At 43.5% G+C, this 22,931-nt stretch overlaps 1 protein-coding gene across 1 annotated transcript in view; it reads left to right on the plus strand.

Annotated features, from left to right (window-relative positions):
- The window catches only part of LOC141048295 (annexin A1-like), a 74,476-nt gene that overhangs the window by 15,051 nt on the left and 36,494 nt on the right, over positions 1-22,931 (plus strand). The window contains exons 5-8 of the mRNA XM_073543748.1: positions 1,765-1,878; positions 2,381-2,471; positions 7,924-8,003; positions 19,673-19,729. Of these exons, the coding sequence (XP_073399849.1) occupies positions 1,765-1,878; positions 2,381-2,471; positions 7,924-8,003; positions 19,673-19,729 (342 nt within the window). The remainder of the gene's footprint in view (positions 1-1,764; positions 1,879-2,380; positions 2,472-7,923; positions 8,004-19,672; positions 19,730-22,931) is intronic.

Raw genomic sequence — 22,931 nt, forward strand, 5'->3', positions numbered from 1 at the left:
AATATTTTGTGGAATAACCATGATTTTTAAAAACAGCGTTCATGTGTCTTGGCATGCTTTCCACCAGTCTTTCACACTGCTTCTGGCGCAAAAATGAAAGCAGTTCTTCTTTGTTTGATGGCTTGTGACTATTCATCATCCTCTTGATTACATTCCAGAGGTTTTCAATGGGGTTCAGGTCTGGAGAATGGGCTACCCATGACAGGGGTTTGATGTGGTGGTCTCTTAATTTTTGCCAGAGCTGTATACCGTATGTATTTACAGTATATATTATTGTAAGGAAGGATAATTCGTTATTATTACACATTGCAAAAAGTTATATTTAGAAATCTAATTTCTGCAAATCTTTGAAAGTTGTCTAATGTATTTCCTATATAAGCCACAGTACAGCATTAGTGATTTGACTTTTACTCAGGACATCTTAGCTTAAAGTGAACCTGGCAACTGATACATGCTGCCCATCCACGGGCAGCTCGTATTAGGCAGTGGCTGTATGATCTCAGCCAGATATGTTTGACTCTGATACAAAGCAGCATTTCAGAGAAAACCATACTTTAATAGCCGCTATGATGTAGATTAGTTGCACAAAAGGGTCACCAGCTGCTTCTCCCCACCCACTACCCCGGATTGACAGGTATCTGCCTACGTGTGTAGCAGAGACCATGTCAAGCTAGGCCAGTAGGCAGGAAGAAGCCCCAGGGGACCCACCTGTCTCACTAGTTCCCAGTGCTGCTCGGTCTCTGGCAGCTATTAAAGTGTGTTTTTTTCTGAAAATGCTGTATAGTTTTATAGTCAAAAATGTATGATCTCAGCCAGTACCTGAAAAATGCTGGCTGTGGATTTGTCAGCATGTTTCAACTGTTAAGATCTCTGTAAAGTCATTGTGTTGCTTCATTTGCAGGTAGCTTGTCGAATGTGGAGCTAAGCAAACTCATATATGGTGGTTAGAAAAAAATATAGTATGCCTAGCAATCTGTTGATTTATATCCACTTTTTTTAAAACTAAAGGTACTGTTACACTTAGCGTTGTACCAGCGATCCCGACCAGCGATATGACGCGGTCAGGATCGCTAGTCCATCGCTAAGTGGTCGCTAGTGAGCTGCCACACAGGCAGATCTCACCAGCGACATAGAAGGGGTCGGAGGTCGCTACTTACCTGTCAGACGAGGCGATCCTGACGTCCTCCCGCCCGTGTCCACACGTCGCTCGTCGTCACAGCAGGAAGCCCAGCAGGAAGCTGACGACGAGAAACAGTCCAGGACGTTCTCGCGCGATCAGCGATAACCAGCGGGGGAGCCGGTCGTAGGTAAGTATCAGACATAGCGATATCGCTAGCAATATCGCTATAACGTCACAAGTTATAGCGATATTGCTAGCGATATCGCTTAGTGTGACAGTACCTTAAGAAATCAAGTCAAGTGGTTAGTTCAGTAGGTGGTCCTTCTTAATGACTGACGGTTATCTCTGAAATCTCACACAAGGAAGGTTGTCAATTATTACGTCTCCTCCTCCAATCTGAACATTTATGGCATTAATGTCCAATAGATGTAGATTCCACATATCATAAGAAGAGTGCAGTTTGCCACAAACTCTCCCATTGAAATGAGACATGGCCACACATTATCTCACTCGCAATTCATTTCAATGGAAGATTCCATAGATTTCTCCAGTAGGAATAAAAGGAGAAAGTCACAGATGTAAAAAAGTAAGCTAAAAATATAAGCTGAAGCTTGTATTACATTGTTACTTTTATATTTTTCAAGCCTCTAGAGGATGCTTTAAAGAAGGCCCTTTCTGGCAAATATGAGGAGGTTGTTCTGGCTCTGCTGAAAACTCCAGCTGAATTTGATGCTCAGGAACTTAAACATGCCACCAAGGTACATTACATATTATAAAATATTGACTATTTCTTTGGTTAAAGTAATTTTGCATACAGAGTACAGCGGTGTAGACACTCGCATTCCCGGGGGTCACGTGAGGTTGTTATAACTTGGGAGCTCGGCACCCAATCACTGCTGGCGTTACTGTCCCCTCCTTTGGACGTATCAGTAATCATGAGGGAGTGAGAGCTGTGACTGGCTGCTCACTTTCTCTTGATTACTAATACATCTGAAGGCAGGGACAGTAACGGCAGCAGTGATTGAGGGCTGAGCTCACGTGTCATAACAACCTCAGGTGAGCCTCAGGAACACAAGTGTCTACACCACTGGAACAGGAATGACAACGGCACACAAAATGAGTATAAATGTTTTCAATTTATGAGAGCCAAATATGGGGAGTGAGATGGGGGTTATCAAATTAGTAGACAACCCCTTTAAAACCATAAGTCATCTAGTTTTGGCATCCACATAACCAATTGTATACTTTCAATCTCTAAAGGGGCTCGGAACTGATGAGGAGGTTCTTATTGAAATCTTAGCATCAAGAACAAACAAGGAGCTCAGAGAAATCAACAGAGTTTACAAAGAATGTAAGTAATGGAAATGATGGACTCAATCCTTAGGGTTCATTATGATCCTTAATATTAGTTGCTGTCTTGCTCAGGGTTATATCCTCCAATTAGATGAATCAATCATTTTCAAAATTCTTATTTGTGTTATGAATAGTGTTGAGCATTCAGATACTGCAAATATCGGGTATCGGCTGACATTCGCTGTATCGGAATTCCGATACCGAGTACCGATATTTTTACAATATCGGATACCGGAATCGGAAGTTCCCATAATGCAACGAGCCAGTGTTGTGGCTGTGATAGGCTGCTGAAATGATGTCATCATGATGCGCGGTCTGTGCGCATCATAATGCGCGGTCTGTGCGGGCCTGCCGGGGCTCTATGTGGGCCTGCCGGGGGTCTATGCAGGCCTGTCAGGGCTCTGTGCGGGCCTGCCGGGGGTCTGTGCGGGCTACCGGGGGTCTGTGCGGGCCTGCCGAGGCCTGTACAGGCCTCTCGGGGGTCTATGTGGGCCTCTCAGGTGTCTGTGCGGGCCTGCCGGGGCCTGTACGGGCCTCTCGGGGGTCTATGTGGGCCTGCCGGGGGTCTGTGCGGGCCTGCCGGGGCCTGTACGGGCCTCTCGGGGGTCTATGTGGGCCTGCCGGGGGTCTGTGCGGGCCTGCCGGGGCCTGTACGGGCCTCTCGGGGGTCTATGTGGGCCTGCCGGGGGTCTGTGCGGGCCTGCCGGGGCCTGTACGTGCCTCTCAGGGGTCTATGCGTGCCTGCCGGGGGTTTGTGCGGGCCTGCCGGGGGTTGTGTGTGTGTGCAGGCATCTTCCGATGGGACTACAAGTCCCATCGGGCTATGCCTGCTACTATGACAGCGATTGACACATTAACCAATGATGGGACAGTAGTAGTCCCATCATCCGGCTAATGTGTTGAATGTAAAAAAAAACATACATACTACATACATACTACATACATCATACATACTACATACATACTACATTAATACAACATACATACATACTATATACATACTTCATATATACTACATTCATACAACATACATACATACTACATACATACAACATATATACTACATTTATACAACATACATACATTCTATATACATACTTCATATATACTACATACTACATACATACTACATTCATATAACATACATACATACTACATACATACTACATATATACTACATTCATACAACATACATACAACATGCTACATACATACAACATACATACAACATACATACTACATACATCATACATACTACATACATACAACATACATACATACTATATACATACTTCATATGTACTACATTCATGCAACATATATACTACATACTACCTACATACTACATTCATACAACATACATGCTACATACTACATACATATTACATTCATACAACATACATGCTACATACTACATACATACTTCATATATACTAAATTTATATAACATACATACTACATATATATTACATTCATACAACATACATACATACTACATACTACATATATACTACATTCATACAACATACATACATACTACATACATACTACATATATACTAGATTCATACAACATACATACTACATACATACTACATATATACTACATTCATACAACATACATACAACATGCTACATACATACAACATACATACAATATACATACTACATACAATACATTCATACATTCATACAATACATACATATAGACATACAGTACATATAAAATAGAGTACATACTCACCATCACTTGTCACTTTGTTCCCCGAAGCCAGTGTCATCTTTAAAAAATATTAAAATAACAAACAACCGATATACTCCCTGATCCGCAGAAATCCACGAGTGTCCCACGACGATCTCCCGTGGAGAACAGCAGCATCAGCTGATGCCACTGCTCTCTAGGGGCCCCAGGAATACAATGACGGGAGGTAGGTATCCTTCCGCACTATATTCCTCCGCCACTGTAAAAAAATAGTCCCTAGTCTCACTTTATGGCAAAAGCTGCGTGGGAACTTTCTCACACAGCAACGCCAAAAGTGAGACTAGGGACTTTATTTTACAGTGGCGTAGGAATACAGTGCGGAAGGATACCTACCTCCCATCATTGTATTCCTGGGGCCCATAGAGAGTGGTGGCATCAGCTGATGCTGCTGTTCTCCATGGGAGATCGTCGTGGGACACTCGTGGATTTCTGTGGATCAGGGAGTATATCGGTTGTTTGTTATTTTAATATTTTTAAAGATGACACTGGCTTCGGGGAACAAAGTGACAAGTGATGGTGAGTATGTACTCAATGTTATATGTACTGTATGTCTATATGTATGTATTGTATGAATGTATGAATGTATTGTATGTAGTATGTATGTTGTATGTATGTTGTATGTATGTAGCATGTTGTATGTATGCTGTATGACTGTAGTATGTATGTAGTATATATGTATGTTGTATGAATGTAGTATATATGTAGTATGTATGTTGTATGTAGTATGTATGTATGTTGTTAGACTTTAGTATATATGTAGTATGTATGTAGTATGTATGTATGTTGTATGAATGTAGTATATATGTAGTATGTATGTATGTTGTATGAATGTAGTATATATGTAGTATGTATGTAGTATGTATGTATGTTGTATGAATGTAGTATATATGTAGTATGTATGTTGTATGAATGTAGTATATATGTAGTATGCATGTATGTTGTATGAATGTAGTATATATGTAGTATGTATGTAGTATGTAGTATGTATGTTGTATGAATGTAGTATATATGTAGTATGTATGTAGTATGTATGTATGGTGTATGAATGTAGTATGTATGTAGTATGTATGTAGTATGTATGTAATATGTAGTATGTATGTAGTATGTATGTTTTTTTTTTACATTCAACACATTAGCCGGATGATGGGGCTACTACTGTCCCTTCATTGGCTAATGTGTCAATCACTGTCATTGTAGCAGACATCGCCTGATGGGACTTGTAGTCCCATCGGACGATGCCTGCACACACACAACCCCCGGCAGGCCCGCATAGACCCCCCGAGAGGCCTGTACAGGCCCCGGCAGGCCCGCACAGACCCCCGAGAGGCCCACATAGACCCCCGAGAGGCCCGCACAGACCCCCGGCAGGCCCACACAGACCCCTGAGAGGCCCTACAGACCCCGCCCGCACATACAGACACGCACAGTGTCCGCCCACGCACCGCCCACACTCTTCCCCCCTCCCGAACTGGATGTACAAGGAAAGAAAGGGTTTTTTTCTTCCAATATTTCTGTCCCATAGACTTGCATGGGACTTCCAGGATCGGAATCAGCGATACCCGATACTTTTTGGGTATCGGTCCGATCCAATCCGATCCGATATTTCTCAATATCGGATGGTATCGCTCAACACTAGTTATAAAGAATATTGGTTTCATAGTCCCAATATAATATTATCCCTTGAAAAGTACTTCATAAGACCATATTTTAAATATAGGAATAATTTTGGGCTCTATAATTTAAAAAGATTATTGGAAAGCTAGAAATGGTTCAAAGGTTTCACTGCTATCTCATTGATGGCCAATTCATAGGATAGGCTATCAATATCAGATTGGTGCAGTCTGACACTCAGCACCTGCCCTGATCAGCTCTTCTCATATCCGGTGGTGGCTGGAATTATACTGTTGCATTAACTGTTTAGAGGCCACTGCTGAGTACTGCAGATCATCTCCAAATTCATTTGAACATTAGCTGATCTGGTGGTGTTCAGCTACTCAACTGTTTATATTTGGTCATTGCTGGAGCTCAGAACATCTGATCTGTGAAGGTGCCAGTTGTTAGAGCCCTAGTGACCTAATATTGATGGGCATGACCTATGAACTATAGGTTGAAGACTCATACAGTACATCCTACGAATAGGCCACTATCATAGTAGTTAAACACCCTTTTATTGAATGGATTGGCTGGTCTCTCTTATAATGGAAGGCTATCAACATATATTTAGAAACAGTAGGAGTAGTCAGCATATGGAATGCACTATTATAAAAGACATGAACTATATCATAAATTAAATATGGGCTTGCTGAAATGAAGAGTTCTTCATGGTATTAAAAGTAGGCTTTTATTAACCAACGTGTTTCTGCACCGGACTAGCGCCTTTTTCAAGATAAAAAAAACAAATCAGCAGCACAGAAAAAGTGGTTGCATCAAAACTCCTGCACCCGGTAAGCTAAGTATTATATCTTTGGAATCAAGGTCTTTGCCCTTACATTATGCTGCTTTTAGATAATAAGCAAACACTTGGTGAAAAATTATCTTCAATGTACTGTATATGCTATGTGCCTTCTGCCAAACATACATTATCGAATGCAGGTTTGGGACGAGGTATTTTGGTGACATGTGCAGAAGCCAATGGCACCCCACCCTGCCCCAAATCAAATGAATGGGTCAAAGACTATTGTAACAGGACCCTTAACACACCCTCCCCTCGTCCCCCGATGGGTTAGATAACAAGCTCTGATGACCAGTTCCACTAAAATTGTTACCTTTTTCACCAAAAAAAACCAGCAAAAGTAAAAAAGTGGTGTCCTTTATGGATGTGACTTAACAAGGAGTGCAATTTCAAAGTTAGATATAGAAAAAATTATTTTTTGTGGACCATTGACACAATACTGGAGAAAAATATTGATATTTATCCCTGATGTCCTATATTTTAAATGTCAAGCCCAAGGACAATCATGGAAACTAATAAAGCCATTCAGTTTCAATTAAGGTGTCCAGTATTTGGAAGATACCCTTATAGAAAACAGATACCACTACTGATAAAGGGATACGTTTGATGGTTTTTGCGCCTGTCATCGAAAAAATACATATGGCCGTGGTTTTTGTGATGTATTCATGTAGTGATGATTAGTGATGAGCGAGTGTTTGCTTGAATAAGGTGTTATCCGAGCATGCTCGAGTGCAAATAAAGTATCTTCGGCGTGCTCTAATACTATGCTCGAGACCCCGCGGCTGTATGTCTCATAGCTGTTCGACAGCTGCAACACATGCAGGGATTGACTAACAAACATTGTATGATGCTCTTCCTTTGTTCAAATATTTGTAAATGCTGTGGATTTAGAAGTCTAGTCTATAAATTCAGAAGATATGGTCCAAGCCTTAAAAAATGGAATTCGTTGTTTTCTATATGGTTAATTATTGTATAGCAGCTTACTAAAAAATCTTGACTTCTATTACTGATAACTGTTTATCAGTACTTGATTATTTTTAATGTCTAACTGATATAACTATGGCGATTGGCAAACTTTCCAGATGAACTTATTTCAGTGGCTGAATTTCTGTAATCAGATAAATGCATTATGCCAGGCAACGAGTTCCTCTCTACAAGAAAACATCATGTCTTCATAGAAAACTATTATTGTTCTACATTGTTCTCCTACTACCAAATATTCATCTTTATGTTACAGTATATAAGAATGATCTGGCAAAGGATATAACTTCTGATACATCTGGAGATTTCCAAAAAGCATTGCTTGCACTTGCAAAGGTATGTATTTGTGTATACATTATATATATATATATATATATATATATATTTAGTAAGATCTGCATAGCATACAGTATAACGGCATGCATACCCTAGCTTCAGACTATGTTCCTGCTGTCGGGCCTTTAGAAGGAGGTAGCCCAGCTGTGCAGAACACTATTAGGTAGAAAGACCATATGCAGGACTCTCTTTGTTAGAAAAAGTGCACTAATAGCAAAAATGGGGGAGGGAAGAAGCCTGATATTCATTCAAAGTGTGCAAGGGAAGAATCTCAAACCAGACTTTATCCTATTTGGCAAAACCAAGCACCATAACGGGGAATGGGCAGTGTCATTTTGTTATTAGTGCCACTTATATGCCACTGGTGCAATATGTACAGAATGCCTTGTGCTTCGCACATTTAAAACCATCAATGATTTATTCAGAAAAAATAAGAAAATTAGATTTATGACTAGAAATCAGCAGTATCAGCAAATATTGTAATAAATGACCTTAAAAGATATTTATTCTACTTTGAGGTCTGGAGAGAGCCAAAACTAAAATAAAAAAAGGTTACACTCATCAATCCTAGACTGCCCTTCTTTGCCCTCTCCCTCCAGTCTTCAGATTGGTTTTCGGATCATCCGGCACTGGCTTAGCCTCTAAAGCAGGGTTCCCCAACTCCAGTCCTCAAGGCCCACCGACAGATCAGGTTTTCAGGATTTCCTTTGTATTGCACAGGTGATGCAATTATCACCTGGGCAATACTAAGGAAATCCTGAAAACATGATCTGTTAGTGGGCCTTGAGGACTAGAGTTGGGGAACCCTGCTCTAAAGGGGTACAATGCACACAATGACATGCATTTCATTGAGCCCAATGTAGCCTCAAAAGGCCCAGTCAGCTCCTGAAGATCAGAGCTATCGAGTAGAGGATCGGCAAGGTGTTCAAGCGAGAGGAGAGATAAGGGGCAATGGTATAATCTTTTTTTATTTTTAAAATTCCTTTCCTTCCCTCAAAATAATCCAGAAAGACCACCATTTTGCAGAATTCTACTGAATCTGTTTAGAAAAATTTGAGTTCTGGCAAATCCAAATAGTTTTTTTTTATTGGATAATGAACAGGGCATTTTTCTGTTCCAATATTTTTATTAATTTTAAAATTTTAAATTTTTTTTAGGGGAATAGGGTACAAAACAAAAACAAGGAGATTAGGGTAGGGAAAACATAATCCCTGTGAAGACAGGGATACCCCCACAAAGTGGGGGAGTAGACAGGCAAACATATATACTGTACAGGCAATAGAATAAATCACAAAGCAGAACATTGTATATAATCAATCATCTAAATACAAATATCCGTATAAATATACAAATCAATTGTTGCTTAGTTACAAAACCTGTAGGAAGAAAGGATTAAAAGAAAAAAACAGTTTCAAATGCAAAGATCATTATACTTATATAATAGGCGTCAGAAAAATCAGTACACATATTGTGCTATAAAGTTTGGACAATTGTGATAGCTAAGGCCTGTTTCACACATCCGTCTCTAAGATCAGTTGCAATCCGCGAAAATGGCGGGATACAGATCCGTAACCGTTCTGAAAGCAACGTGTGGTAGCGGACCGTTGTATTGATGGATCCGAAATTTAAAGGAACCCGTGTCCGGGCTTCCGGGCATGCGCAGTGACAAATGCGGATCCAGCCAGCCAAAAAAACGTTGCATTGTCCGTCCTGTCATGTCAGTGGACGCCAAAATTTTGGCGGATCCGTAAAAAATGGATCTAACGGATGACCATCTGTCAAGATCCGCCAATAATGCAAGTCAATGGGGAAAAAAACGGATCCGCCAAGAAAAATGGTGGATCCATTTTTTTTGGCAAAACAGCAGATTTTGACTGATGGAGACAAATGGATGTGTGAAAGAGGCCTTAAAAAAAGAAAGATCAATGTGACTCGCCCCCAGCGGCCGTGGGGTACTCGGTGGCGGGCCCGTTGATTTCAATGGGAGATGTCACAGTGGCAGTGACCCGGTCCGTGGCCACAGGCGGTCAATGTAAAAGGGGTAGAGTGATGGGGATAAAGTTGTTGAGATGATTCGTGACGCCACCTGTGGTTTCTGGTCAGTTTGACCAGCGCTGCAGGGTTGCTTCTCTGGGACAGATGGTGTGGTGCAGCAATGATGTTGAAGCTCCTCACAGGTGGAACTGTGGTCCCAGGGCAGTGTAGATGAGGTTGGCAAGTGGGTAGATGGTGTAAAGAAGTAGATGTAGCAGAGCTGGATGTAAGGCGCAAGAATAAGTGGAGGACACAAGGGAATGTAGTTCCAAGGCTTTACTCACAGTCTGGTGCACACAGATGCCCGTTTCGGTGCCGTGTCCTCCAGGTCAGGGGCTCAGCCAACTCCCAGGCAAGGTAAAGTACACCTTTCCAGCACTCCTCCAACATGTGCCTTCTCTGAACGTCTCCACACTAGCGCCTAATCTGAAGTACTTGAAGTTGCGTATTAAACTCAAGTTCCTCCTTCTTGATATTATTTAGAACTCTACTTGTATGGCAGACAGCTGTAGCCTGCTTCAGGGACTTCTTGCTATCATGTCCCGGCTCACCCACGTTGCTGTTGTGCCCCCAAGTCTTAGATGGGAATAAAGTGGTGACGACTTCTATTCCTCCGGTTTCTGCTGCAGGAACATCAGTATCCATACAACCTCGGGGACCGGGGACCGGCCATGCGCTTCAAACTTGAGGAAGGGCTCTGCTCTGACCCTAGTCCTTAGTTCTCTTCTTCTCCTTACGTTCCGTACTAAACTATCTTCCCTCTGAAGAATCAGGCTTTCTATGGCTATTTCCTGTGCCAGCAGCTCCAGGTCACAGGAGTCTGCTGCAGCACTTCCTTCACTCCATCCTTCTCAGGGGATCTTCTCTCACAGACTGACCTTTTCCTAATATTCTCCAGCTCTCTTGTGCAGTCTAAGCTCCACCCACCTCCCAGCACTCTTCGTGTTCCAAGCAGGGAGCCACCAATGTTGCTCTGCTACACTACTGGTGTGCGTGTGGGATGTGAGTGTTGGAGTGTGGTCAGGTGTCTCCACCTTACCTAGATAGTGGGATACCACACCTCAGGAGGAGGTGCAGTACCTCTGTGGCGACTGAACCCTCAGGGGCGCCACATACCCCTCCCGTTAAACACAGCACGTCCGCGGGCTGCAAGTGAAACAAAGATGTTACATAAGGAACATACAAATTTTTTTTTTTTTAAATGCATTTTAACCGTTGAACAATTTTTAAACTAAACTTCCCAATATGGGAGGCACTGATTCTTAAACGTTTCAGAACAAGTTAACAGACTACCTATAATTTAACATTTTGCCTAATTTATAGTGCTATTGGCAGTAACCATTGCTAAGAAGTTCACTACCAGTTCAGGGCCTACTATCCCCACTGCAACATATTTTCCTTTATCATTCACATTTCCACATTCTGCTGTTTCTTCTAGACTCATAGGTGACAACCGCTGACTCCTGGTCCGTTACCTGGATTCAAATTTTTATTCAAAACTTCACGAGGCTAAATTCTGCAAAACATTCACTCCTAATACTGCAGCTAAACATTGCTACCAACATTTTCAAAAGGCACATTATAAAATACTTTACAGTAAGACAGCAATAATTCTTGCAAGGGCTGGACACCGCTCCCAGCTGGGATTTCTTGCACTGTCTCTGTAGCTGAAGTAGAACTCGGGTCTGAGGTAGTCCTTGCTGAAGACGGTTCATGTAAAACCAAGAAAGAGCACCTTAAGAGGCGCAAACTATTTACAAGCAAAGTTTTTGGATCATTCCAAGTTCATGATCGCTCAGTTCAATAAAATGGGTGCCAACTGGGCGAACTGGGGAAACACAGAAAATGAGGGCACAACGGTGCCCATACCCTCTTGAGTAACAGTTCAGTTAGTTGCAATCATTTTCAATGCTTTTCTCCTCCTGGGGTGGTGGAAGCGGGCTTCTTCTTCTGCTTCCAGGGAAGACTGTCTGGGTGTCCACCTCCTGGCGGATTAACAACTTGCAGGTACTCTTCCTCCCAAGGAGTTAGGTTGGTGGCTGCCCATGCAGATGGGGTGGCAGCTGGTCTTTGAGCAGTAGCTACCTGTGGGGGTAGTGCAGCAGCTTCAGGTGGTATCTCTGCTGCCCTGGTTTTTGGTCGCTTGCATGGTAAAACTTGGGTGCTGCCACTTGATGGCTGTGCAAGCACAGAACCATTTCTGTCCATAGGCACATTGCCTAGCACCAGGATCATGGATTCCACACCCAGTGTCTGTGTGGCTGGTGTGCACTGTGTTGGTGGGGGTGCAGCTGATGTCACTCCTGCTATGGACATGGAGGCTGCAGTGGTGATTGTTGGGGCTGTTGATGTTATTGAAGCGGCTGCGGTGTCTATTGGGACAGGCGGGGACCCGATGGGGCCTGACAGGCCTTCCCAGGACTTAGGGGCGATGGCAGTACCTTTTTTCTTATGGCCGCTCAGGTCCTCCGCAGGCGTCGGCAGCAGGTCAGGAGGAGCATCCTCCACAGCAATGTCGGTCCCTGGACCCGTGGATATCACCTCCTGGCAGGCGGTGGCATCCGGCAGCGATGCCAGGGTGGAGGCGGCAGCAAACGCTGGTGGCGATGTTACGGGTGCAGCGGAGGTAGCAGATGCTGCCGGCGATGAGGCTGGTGCAGCGTTGATGGGTACCTCTTCAGCAGGCCCCTCCTGGGTGCGCTGACTCCGCTGCTTCAGCAAGGCCTGCCTCAGCTGCAGGTTGTCATTCAGCTGGGCAATCTCTTCCTCCAGCTGCTCCAGGTCCTTGGTTTCCAGCGGGCCAGTGTTTGTGACTATTGTGCCTGTGGAGAGGTGTTCTCCTCCGCGATCTCCTGGCCTCCGTCCTCCTTCCAACATGGCGCCTTCTCCTTCTGGCTTCTCCCTGGGCTCCCTTCCCGCAACAGGGTTTCATTCCTCCTTACTGGGGCGGCGCCTCCTTCCTCTGCCTCCATACCAAGCCATTATACGAACCCCTCTGGGGGTGGGCCATGTTGCTGTTGCATAGAACTTCAGGCAGGGGAGGCCCAGGACAGTTGGCGCTCTTTTCTTAGGGCCACCCATGTTGTCACACCCTTCTTCACCGTGGCGGCGGCCATTTTGAGAGTCAATTTTACAGTCTATCATTTTGATTCTTTTGCACATTCTCAGCAATTTTAAGTCCAATAAATCTTCAGCACACAGGACCCGGTGATACCTGGCTTCGTCATCCTGTTCGTGACGCCAAAATTGCCCCCAGAGGCCGTGGGGTACTCGGTTCCAGGCCCGTTGATTTCAATGGGAGATGTCACAGTGGCAGTGACCCGGTTCGTGGCCTCAGGCGGTCAATGTAAAAGGGGTATAGTGATGGGGATAAAGTTGCTGAGATGATTCGTGATGCCACCTGTGGTTTCTGGTCAGTTTGACCAGCGCTGCAGGGTTGCTTCTCTGGGACAGATGGTGTGGTGCAGCAATGATGTTGAAGCTCCCCACAGGTGGAGCTGTTGTCCCAGGGCAGTGTAGATGAGGTTGGCAAGTGGGGAGATAGTGTAAAGAAGTAGATGTAGCAGAGCCGGGTGTAAGGCACAAGAATAAGTGGAGGACACAAGGGCATGTAGTTCCAAGGCTTTACTCACAGTCTGGTGCACACAGATGCCCGTTTCGGTGCCGTGTCCTCCAGGTCAGGGGCTCAGCCAACTCCCAGGCAAGGTAAAGTACACCTTTCCAGCACTCCTCCAACATGTGCCTTCTCTGAAATTCTCCACACTAGCGCCTAATCTGAAGTACTTGTAGTTGCGTATTAAACTCAAGTTCCTCCTTCTTGATGTTATTTAGAACTCTACTTGTACGGCAGACAACTGTAGCCTGTTTCGGGGACTTCTTGCTATCATGTCCCGGCTCACCCACGTTGCTGTTGTGTCCCCAAGTCTTAGATGGGAATAAAGTGGTGACGACTTCTATTCCTCCGGTTTCTGCTGCAGGGACATCAGTATCCATACAACCTCAAGGACCGGACCCCAGCCATGCACTTCAAACTTGAGGAAGGGCTCTGCTCTTACCCTAGTCCTTAGTTCTCTTCTTCTCCTTACATTCCGTACTAAACTATCTTTCTTCTGAAGAATCAGGCTTTCCATGGCTCTTTCCTGTGCCAGCAGCTCCAGGTCACAGGAGTCTGCTGCAGCACTTCCTTCACTCCATCCCTCTCAGGGGATCTTCTCTCACAGACTGACCCTTTCCTAATATTCTCCCACTCTCTTGTGCAGTCTAAGCTCCACCCACCTCCCAGCACTCTTCGTGTTCCAAGCAGGGAGCCACCAATGTTGCTCTGCTACACTACTGGTGTGCGTGTGGGATGTGAGTGTTGGAGTGTGGTCAGGTGTCTCGACCTTACCTAGATAGTGGGGTACCACACCTCAGGAGGAGGTGCAGTACCTCTGTGGCGACTGAATCCTCAGTTGCGCCACAAATGCATTATTATTCTAATACTTCAAAATAACTAAAATACTTAAGTTAATTATAAAAAAATATGAAGGACTGTCCTGTCCGGAACATACTGTAATGTCCCTAGGACTGAGTGGAGGCCAAAAAAATTGGTTCAATCAAAAACTATAATAGTGCAAAATATTGCTTCAAACTGTTTTATAAAAACCCTAGATTAAGCATCGACATACCAATAAAAAATAAAGGTCGGTTCATTATAAAAAAAAATTAAAAAAGGAGGAAAAAATTTCTTTTAGCCGCTTAATAAAGAAGTGAACTAACAACAGTAAATAGTTCCTTCAGCCGAGACTAAGATCTGATTTCAATATGGAAGAAGGTCTGGGAGAAGTCATTATACCGATGCATTCAAGGAAGTCATTCCCCTCATCCAGGGAAGAAATAGGAACCAGTCTTGATGCGTATTTCACCGGAAGAGTGGAGGATTGAGTCCAGGTGTAAGGAATCCCTGCGCGTCGGAGATCAGAAGTAGTATGGGAATATGCTTTCCTTTTTTGAAAGATCCTTGAGGAAAATCAGAGGACTGTATTTGGAAGACAAGAGTCTTGGATCTTTTGAGATACCCAACAGCGTATTTCTCAGCCAATTGGGGTAAAGAAGATATTATAATGTCTCTTGCTAAATCATGGGGAAGAGCGGACGGCCTGTGGATCCTAAAAACCTTTTCAACCAGACACCTCTCATTAATATCAGGGATCAAATGAGAGACCATTGATGATATATATATCCATTTAGTTGTGAAGCTTGGATCGATTCAGGGATCCCTCTGATCTTAACATTATTTTTTCTTCTAAAGTCTTCAAAGCCAAGTTAATTTTAAGAGACGTTATATCTTCTTTGATCTTATCCAATGATTTTGAGGATATAGGTGAGACCTGAACTTCATCAGACTGCATTATCCCACGTTTATTTTTGGGAAGGTCATTCAATTTTGGTTTATGCAAGGAGCCCTCAGAAACTACAGGGTGGGTTGATTGAGTATCATCAACCAGGATAGTTAAAGTTTTATTGAATAGCCTTTTAATGAAAGCTTCAGAGGCTTCCGGATTATTTAGTTGTGTAGAATCAGTAATTTGAACTATAGGATCACGAAACGGCTTACAACCGCCAACACTTTTAGCCTCCTTCCCCAAGAGCTCCATCGAAGTTAAAAAAGCTTTACGCATATTGACCATAAATCCTTCTGTAGGATATTCATTAGAAGCGGGTATTTGATTTATCAATAATATAGTTGGATTGTGATGACCATCATTTTTATCCAACTTTTTATAATTCAATTCAACCGCACTCAATTGTGGTGTTGCATTTCCTCCATATCTGATGTTGTCACATCTGACTATATCCTCTGAGGAAGAACTTGAGGACATGTATTCCTCAGAGTCCATATCATTAGAAAAGTCACTTCCCCCATATTCAGGTGACCCCATTTCTCCAATAAAATCTTCCGAGTGCACACTTTCCAAATCTAATGAGTTGGGAGAATTATATGATTGATCCAAGAAGGTTTCTTCGTCCCTCTCCCCTTCACAGGACCCGCCATTGTCACCTCCCTCCATCTTTGGGACAAACACCGGCGCATCATACATGAGCTTGCCATTGGAATCCAGCATGAATGGAAGAGAACTGTCAGTACTATATAGCCTAGAGGCTATATTGTCACGCTTTTTTTTCTCCCCCACCTCAGCTGAATCATATAGATGATTTCCCTATACTGGATCATCACAGCCTGCCTGGTCTCCTGCTTGATTTTTTTCCAGTGCTTCTCCTCTAGTGATTGTTGATTAGAGGCTAGTTCCCGGTCTCTTCTTTCCTCTGTAAAATATGTCCTTTGGAGGGATCCTTCTCCTGGCCCCCGCTGACAGGTTGTAGCTCCTAGATCTTTCCTCTCCATCAGAGCAGAGGAGATCTCCTCACTTATATCATGCAGCGGCACCAGGCTCTTATTTTCTGACGCTGCCATGGCAACCCTGTGGCGTCTTCTCCTCCTGCTAACAGCCCGTGAAGATTCCACCGCAGGCTCCTTCAGCCCACTCCTTATGTTGCTGCCAGTCTTGTAAGTGCCAGCCGATTCCACCGCCGCGCTCTACTCCTGCACCGCTGTCATTATGAGCCTGCAGCTTCTTCTCCCCGTGCTGTCAGCCAGCACAGGGCTCATCGCTTCCTTTTTCAACTAACCGCTGCTCCGGTAAGTCTCAGCTGGCCTCACCGCTGCACTCTCCTCCCATCCCGCCATCCCAGCGACCCTTCTGTTTCCTCCCTCCACGCTGTCAACAAGCGCAGAGCTCCCCACATCCATCTTCAGCCTGCTCACCGTGCCACTGCTACTAATGTGAGTCCCAGCCAACTTCACCGCCGCTTTCCCCTCCTGTCCCATTGCTGTAGTGTGCCCGCGGCTTCTTCCCTCCACATTGGCAACAAGTGCGGAGCTCACCGCTTCCTTCCCCAGCTCTCTCCCCTTGCTCCATCTGGTAACAATCTCTCCTGCAGGCTTCTTCACAGCGCTCTTCCACTGCACCAGCACCATGGCACCCCCGCAGCCTCTCCTTTCTCTGCCGACAGTCAGTTCAGATGTCACCACTTCTTTATTCTGCCTGGACCTCGCGCTCCAGCTGGTCATGGAAGCCCCAACAGGCTTCCCTGAGGGTGTCGCTTCAAGCTTCTTTGTCTCGAACCTCCCTGCAGCCGCTGTCTTCCTCCATATAGGCCATGGGGATGATTCAGCAGATTCCACACGCTTCTTTTTCTGCTCCACAGAAGGCATTTTCTTACTAAATCGGTATTTTCTTTATCTTCCTTCCAGGTATATTCCAAAAATCTTCCTAAATAAATGAGTCCAAAAGTCCACTTTAAAAGTAAGCTTACAAAAGCTTTTTTGAGGGGAGTCACAGGAGCTCAGCAAAGCATGTCTGCTCCTGTCCCCTGCAAACCACGCCTCTCAAATCCAAATAGTTTTGAGCAATTTCTAGCAAATTTCATTTGTTATAAATCAATTAGCTCATTTCTACTAATGATTTAATGAAAACAACTAAGAAAGTAGATTTGGGGATTTTATCTCACTTGAAGAGTTTTTTTCTGGACTTAAGTTATATTTCTGCAGTCTTTCTATGTGACTGCAGATTGATGAATGCTTATAGTGTGCAATATGCACAGGATTCCCCTCAATTGCCGGAGTGTGTGGGTGATCACATAACCGCCAGTATGGGATTTACATTCTGGCAGTAATGAATGCAAGTGTTAAGCTATCCTTATTCAAAAATATTAGTGTACATCTAAATAGCAGGGATACATACAGTGTTTAGAAAATGCAGTGTAAACTCAGCCATATCTGGAATCATATACAAATTACTTTTATACAGCCTTATTAGATTTAGTAAAGTGTTTTATTATTACTGTATCCCTAGTTGCAAAAACAACTACAGACCAGTCTCCAATCTCCTCTTCATCTCTAAACTTTTGGAGGGTCTTGTCTACTCCAGCCTCACCTGTTACCTCTTCACTCACTCCCTTCTAGAACCCTCCACAGTCTGGCTTCCGCCCCCTACATTCGACTGAAACTGCACTTATCAAAGTTACCAATAACCTTCTGACAGCGAAATGTAACGGTGAACACGCTCTGCTCATTCTTCTCGAACTTTCTGCACCTTTCGACACTGTTGACCACCATCTCCTACTCCCTAGGCTCCAGTCACTAGGCATTAAGGACACTGCTCTCTCCTGGTTCTCATCCTATCTCTCTTACTGCTCCTTCAGTGTTTTATTTGCTGGCTTCACGTCATCTCCTCTTCCTCTCGCTGTCGGGGCTCTGTCCTTGGCCCCCTTCTCTTCTCTCTCTACACGACCCCAATTGGACAGACTATCAGCAGATTTGACTTTCAGTACCATCTTTATGCTGATGACACACAATTATACATGTCATCCCCTGATCTTACCCCCGCTGTACTACAGAATGCCAGTGACTGTCTGTGCGCAGTCTCCAACATCATGTCTGCCCTCTATCTGAAACTCAACCTCTCCAAAGCTGAGCTTCTTCTGCTCCTGCCATCTACTAACCTCCCTAAGGGCTCATACTGACTTGCGAGAGACTACATAGAAATGCATGTAGCCGTACGCTCCGGTCCCAGTGCCGGCGGCAGTGCCAGGTTTTCACGCAAGAGACTCGCACGATAATCACCCCAGCAGCAGGCTCGCTGTCTGGGTATTATGTTTGACACCAATCTCTCCTTCACATCCCATATACAATCTCTTGCCTGCTTTTGCTGCTTACACCTAAAGAATATTTCTAGAATCCGCCCTTTTCTCACCATGGAAACAACAAAAACCCTCACTGTTTCCCTGATCCACTCCCGCCTGGACTACTGCAATGCTCTATTAATTGGCCTCCCTGTTACTCGACTTCCCCTCTCCAGTCAATACTTCTTAATGCAGCAGCCAGGGTCACCCATCTGGCTAATCGGTACTCGGACGCGACTGCTCTTCGCCAGTCCTTACATTGGCTGCCCATTCATTACAGAATCCAATTCAAAGTACTTGTTCTCACCCACAAAGCTCTCCACAGTGCAGCATCTCCCATAATATCCTCCCTCATTTCTGTCTATTGGCCTAACTGACCGCTGCGCTCTGCAAACGACTTTCGACTAACCTCCGCACTAATCCTTACCTCCCACTCCAGACTCCAAGACTTCTCTTGTGCTGCGCCAATCCTCTGGAAGGCTCTACCCCAAGAAATTATGACTATCCACAATTTGCATAGTTTTAAGCGCTCCCTCAAAACACATTTGTTCAGAGCGGCCTATCACGTTCACTAATCAGTCATTTTATGTGAAAGTGTGCATGTGTAGCCCATTCACTATGCCCATCTATCCCCCACTCCCTCAAGATTGCTGGACCATCATTGTAAATACACCATTGTAAATACACACCTGTACTTTGTATCTCCCCACCTCATTATAGATTGTAAGCTCTCACGAGCAGGGTCGTCTAATTTTGCTTTCATTATTGTATTGTTAACGTTGTTACTTATGACTTGTGTTTTGAAACTGTTAAACTGTAAAGCGCTGCGGAATATGTTGGCGCTATATAAAGAATATTATTATTTTTAGTTTAGTTATAACGCTGGTGTACAATCTGTACGTGTATTGTAGGGTGACCGCAGTGAAGATGCTCGTGTGAATGATGAGCTGGTGGATAATGATGCCAGGGTAAGTAAATCCTGTTTCACTTTTCTGTATGTCTGTGCTAATAAGATGTAGCTGTAGAAGTTACAGAGGTGGCAATATTATGAATAACATGATAGGGAGGTGAAAATCATCATGTTATGCCCCAGGTTGTGTCAATGGTAGAAGTTAAATAAAATTAGTTGACTTAGTTACAACACTTGAGGAAAGAGGTGTTTTCTTCCAAAACTAAATGAAGCTAAAACAGAGCAAATGGATTAGAAGACATATGCAAAAGGGACCAGAAAATGCCATCTTACATTCATCTGAAATGGAATGATAGGGCTAGTTCTACGCTGTCAGTAGTCAAAGTAGGAAGAGAAGATTTGTCAACGGGTTTTCAAGTTCTAAAGTTCTTCATCAGGACTGACCACAGTGTCCTGATGAAGAGGTTTGGAACTTCGAAAGGCGTTGACAAATCACATTCCTGGATGCCACTCTACTCTTCTATCTTCTACTATCTTCTACTGATAGGGTTATTTCTGTCCTATCTTTCCATTTCTGTTATCTCAGCTGCCTTGAGCCTTTTAGCGGTTGTGGTCACAGGTGAGTACCATTGCCTTTGGTCTCCCCATTCTCACTCGGATAAAACCCTATAGTGCTTATTGTTTTTCCAGTTTTTTCTACCTCTTCCTAGATTCAGCAATGCATTCATTATACATTGTAATGTACATACTGTCCTCTAAAGGTCTCACTACATCATACCACGTAATGACACTGCCACCTACAGGACAAACCTAAAACATACAAGCCAAAGCAGTGGAGTTGTGTAGTTTTAAATAATTACTTACTGCTAACATTTTTATTAACTCTGTTATGCATAATACTGTGAAAGACGTATTTGGAAGAGCTTGTACTTTTTCAGCCTACTGCAGCTCTATAGTATACAGTTCTAGATGCGATTTACTCCTCATGTGATGTACTGTACCAGGATTTGACAGGAAAATCTCCCATGGCATTACATAACCCCTTAAAATTTATCAACTTAACTATATTAGATTAAAAAAAATCACCAGATACATTAAATGTGGTGGCTAAATAATGAAATGACTAAAGCCTTTATTAAAATTAAACTTACAACTAAGATGTAAAATAGTTTCATTGAACCCATCTGTAAACTCATAACAATAAATGTGACCAAACGCAGCGAAGCCCAATACGCTCAAGCCCCTTAACCATCAAATCGCTTGTTCATCCATTTTATGGATGACAAACCCCTTGGCCATGACAAAATTCAACCTTATAATGGGGGGAAGCAGGACAGCTTCAGGCTGAAAGCATTGATGGTCTGACATGAACCCTCAGCACTGCCACCTTTTAACCCCTGCACCATTTTTGTTTACCAATACCTAAAACAATCACAAGTTGTTGATAGGGGAGAGAAAGTACTTCATCCTAGCGATGATTCCTGACTGGTTTACTTTCCTAGCAACTATCATGTTCTGGGCAAGTTAACCCAGCACATGTAGAGAAAAATCAGTGGGAAAACTCCTTTCCCGCAAATTAACCCATCAGGAGGTAAAACACATGATGTCTAGTAATGCCATGTGCTGCCCTCCTAATGGATCTGGGAATCATCATTTAATATGCTAATGTGCTGCTAGAGCAGTGGTGGGAAACTTTTTTCTACCATGGGCCATTTGGATACCTACACCATCATTCAAGGGTTGTACAAAATTATTAACTTGAAAATGTTGCTAATATATTTGGTCAAACATTTAATTAACTCATCCCTAGTGAGATGACTGGAACTGCTTCTCTTTGGTGCAGGTGTAATATTAGATGATGCTGCTACTCGAAACTGACTTTCTTGGTTTGTTTCGGTCTGATGAGCAGGCAACTAGAAATGGGACAACCCGAACAGTAAAGTTCGTCATCAATACCGAACACCCACTGTTCGGGCACAGACACCGAACATGGACTTCACTACGAAGTCTGTGTTACTGCTTGGGTTCGGTTGCTCAAACACCAGGTGTTTGTCATACATATCCAAAAAGAACATATGGACCCAAAATCTCAAAAATATAACAATCTTTATTAAATAGCAAAAAAGGACAAACATAACATGAAAGTTAAAAAGTGGGAACCCCAAAAAGAGGCACCACCACCCACATCCATAATAGAGGTTGCACATATCCAGAAACCCCAGTAATTACTTTTCAATGCCAAATAGCCATGAAAAGATGTCCCCAAGACCACAAAATTCAATTTCAAAAATATCGCCGGTCCTATACAAGTAGTACCTATGGTGCAAAAGTGAACTTTACCTCCTGTGGGTAATTATTAGTCAGGGACATATAAAAAAAATACATGAAATGAAATGGTTTACTTTATGTAAACCATGTGTCATTTCATGTCGGGTTGGGGAATGATTTTACAGAAGCCGGCAATTGAATTAGAGGCGATTCTGCTATGTAGAACTCTATGAAATGTAAATATATATATATATATATATATATATATATATATATATATATATATATATATATACATATATACACTCACTGGCCACTTTATTAGGTACACCATGCTAGTAACGGGTTGGACCCCCTTTTGCCTTCAGAACTGCCTCAATTCTTCGTGGCAGAGATTCAACAAGGTGCTGGAAGCATTCCTCAGAGATTTTGGACCATATTGACATGATGGCATCACACAGTTGGCGCAGATTTGTCGGCTGCACATCCCTGATGCGAATCTCCCGTTCCACCACATCCCAAAGATGCTCTATTGGATTGAGATCTGGTGACTGAGGAGGCCATTTGAGTACAGTGAACTCATTGTCATGTTCAAGAAACCAATCTGAGATGATTCGAGCTTTATGACATGGCGCATTATCCTGCTGAAAGTAGCCATCAGATGCCTGTTCTTAGCTGAGAGGAGTGGTACCCAGTGTGGTCTGCTGCTGTAGCCCATCTGCCTCAAAGTTCGACGCACTGTGCGTTCAGAGATGCTCTTCTGCCTACCTTGGTTGTAACGGGTGGCAATTTGAGTCACTGTTGCCTTTCTATCAGCTCGAACCAGTATGCCCATTCTCCTCTGACCTCTGGCATCAACAAGGCATTTCCGGCCACAGAACTGCCGCTCACTGGATTTTTTTTCTTTTTCGGACCATTCTCTGTAAACCCTAGAGATGGTTGTGCGTGAAAATCCCAGTAGATCAGCAGTTTCTGAAATTCTCAGACCAGCC

This window comes from Dendrobates tinctorius, unplaced genomic scaffold (genome assembly GCF_039654945.1).
Source record: "Dendrobates tinctorius isolate UK_male_01 unplaced genomic scaffold, ASM3965494v1 ptg000134l, whole genome shotgun sequence".
In the NCBI taxonomy this organism is placed as follows: domain Eukaryota; kingdom Metazoa; phylum Chordata; class Amphibia; order Anura; family Dendrobatidae; genus Dendrobates; species Dendrobates tinctorius.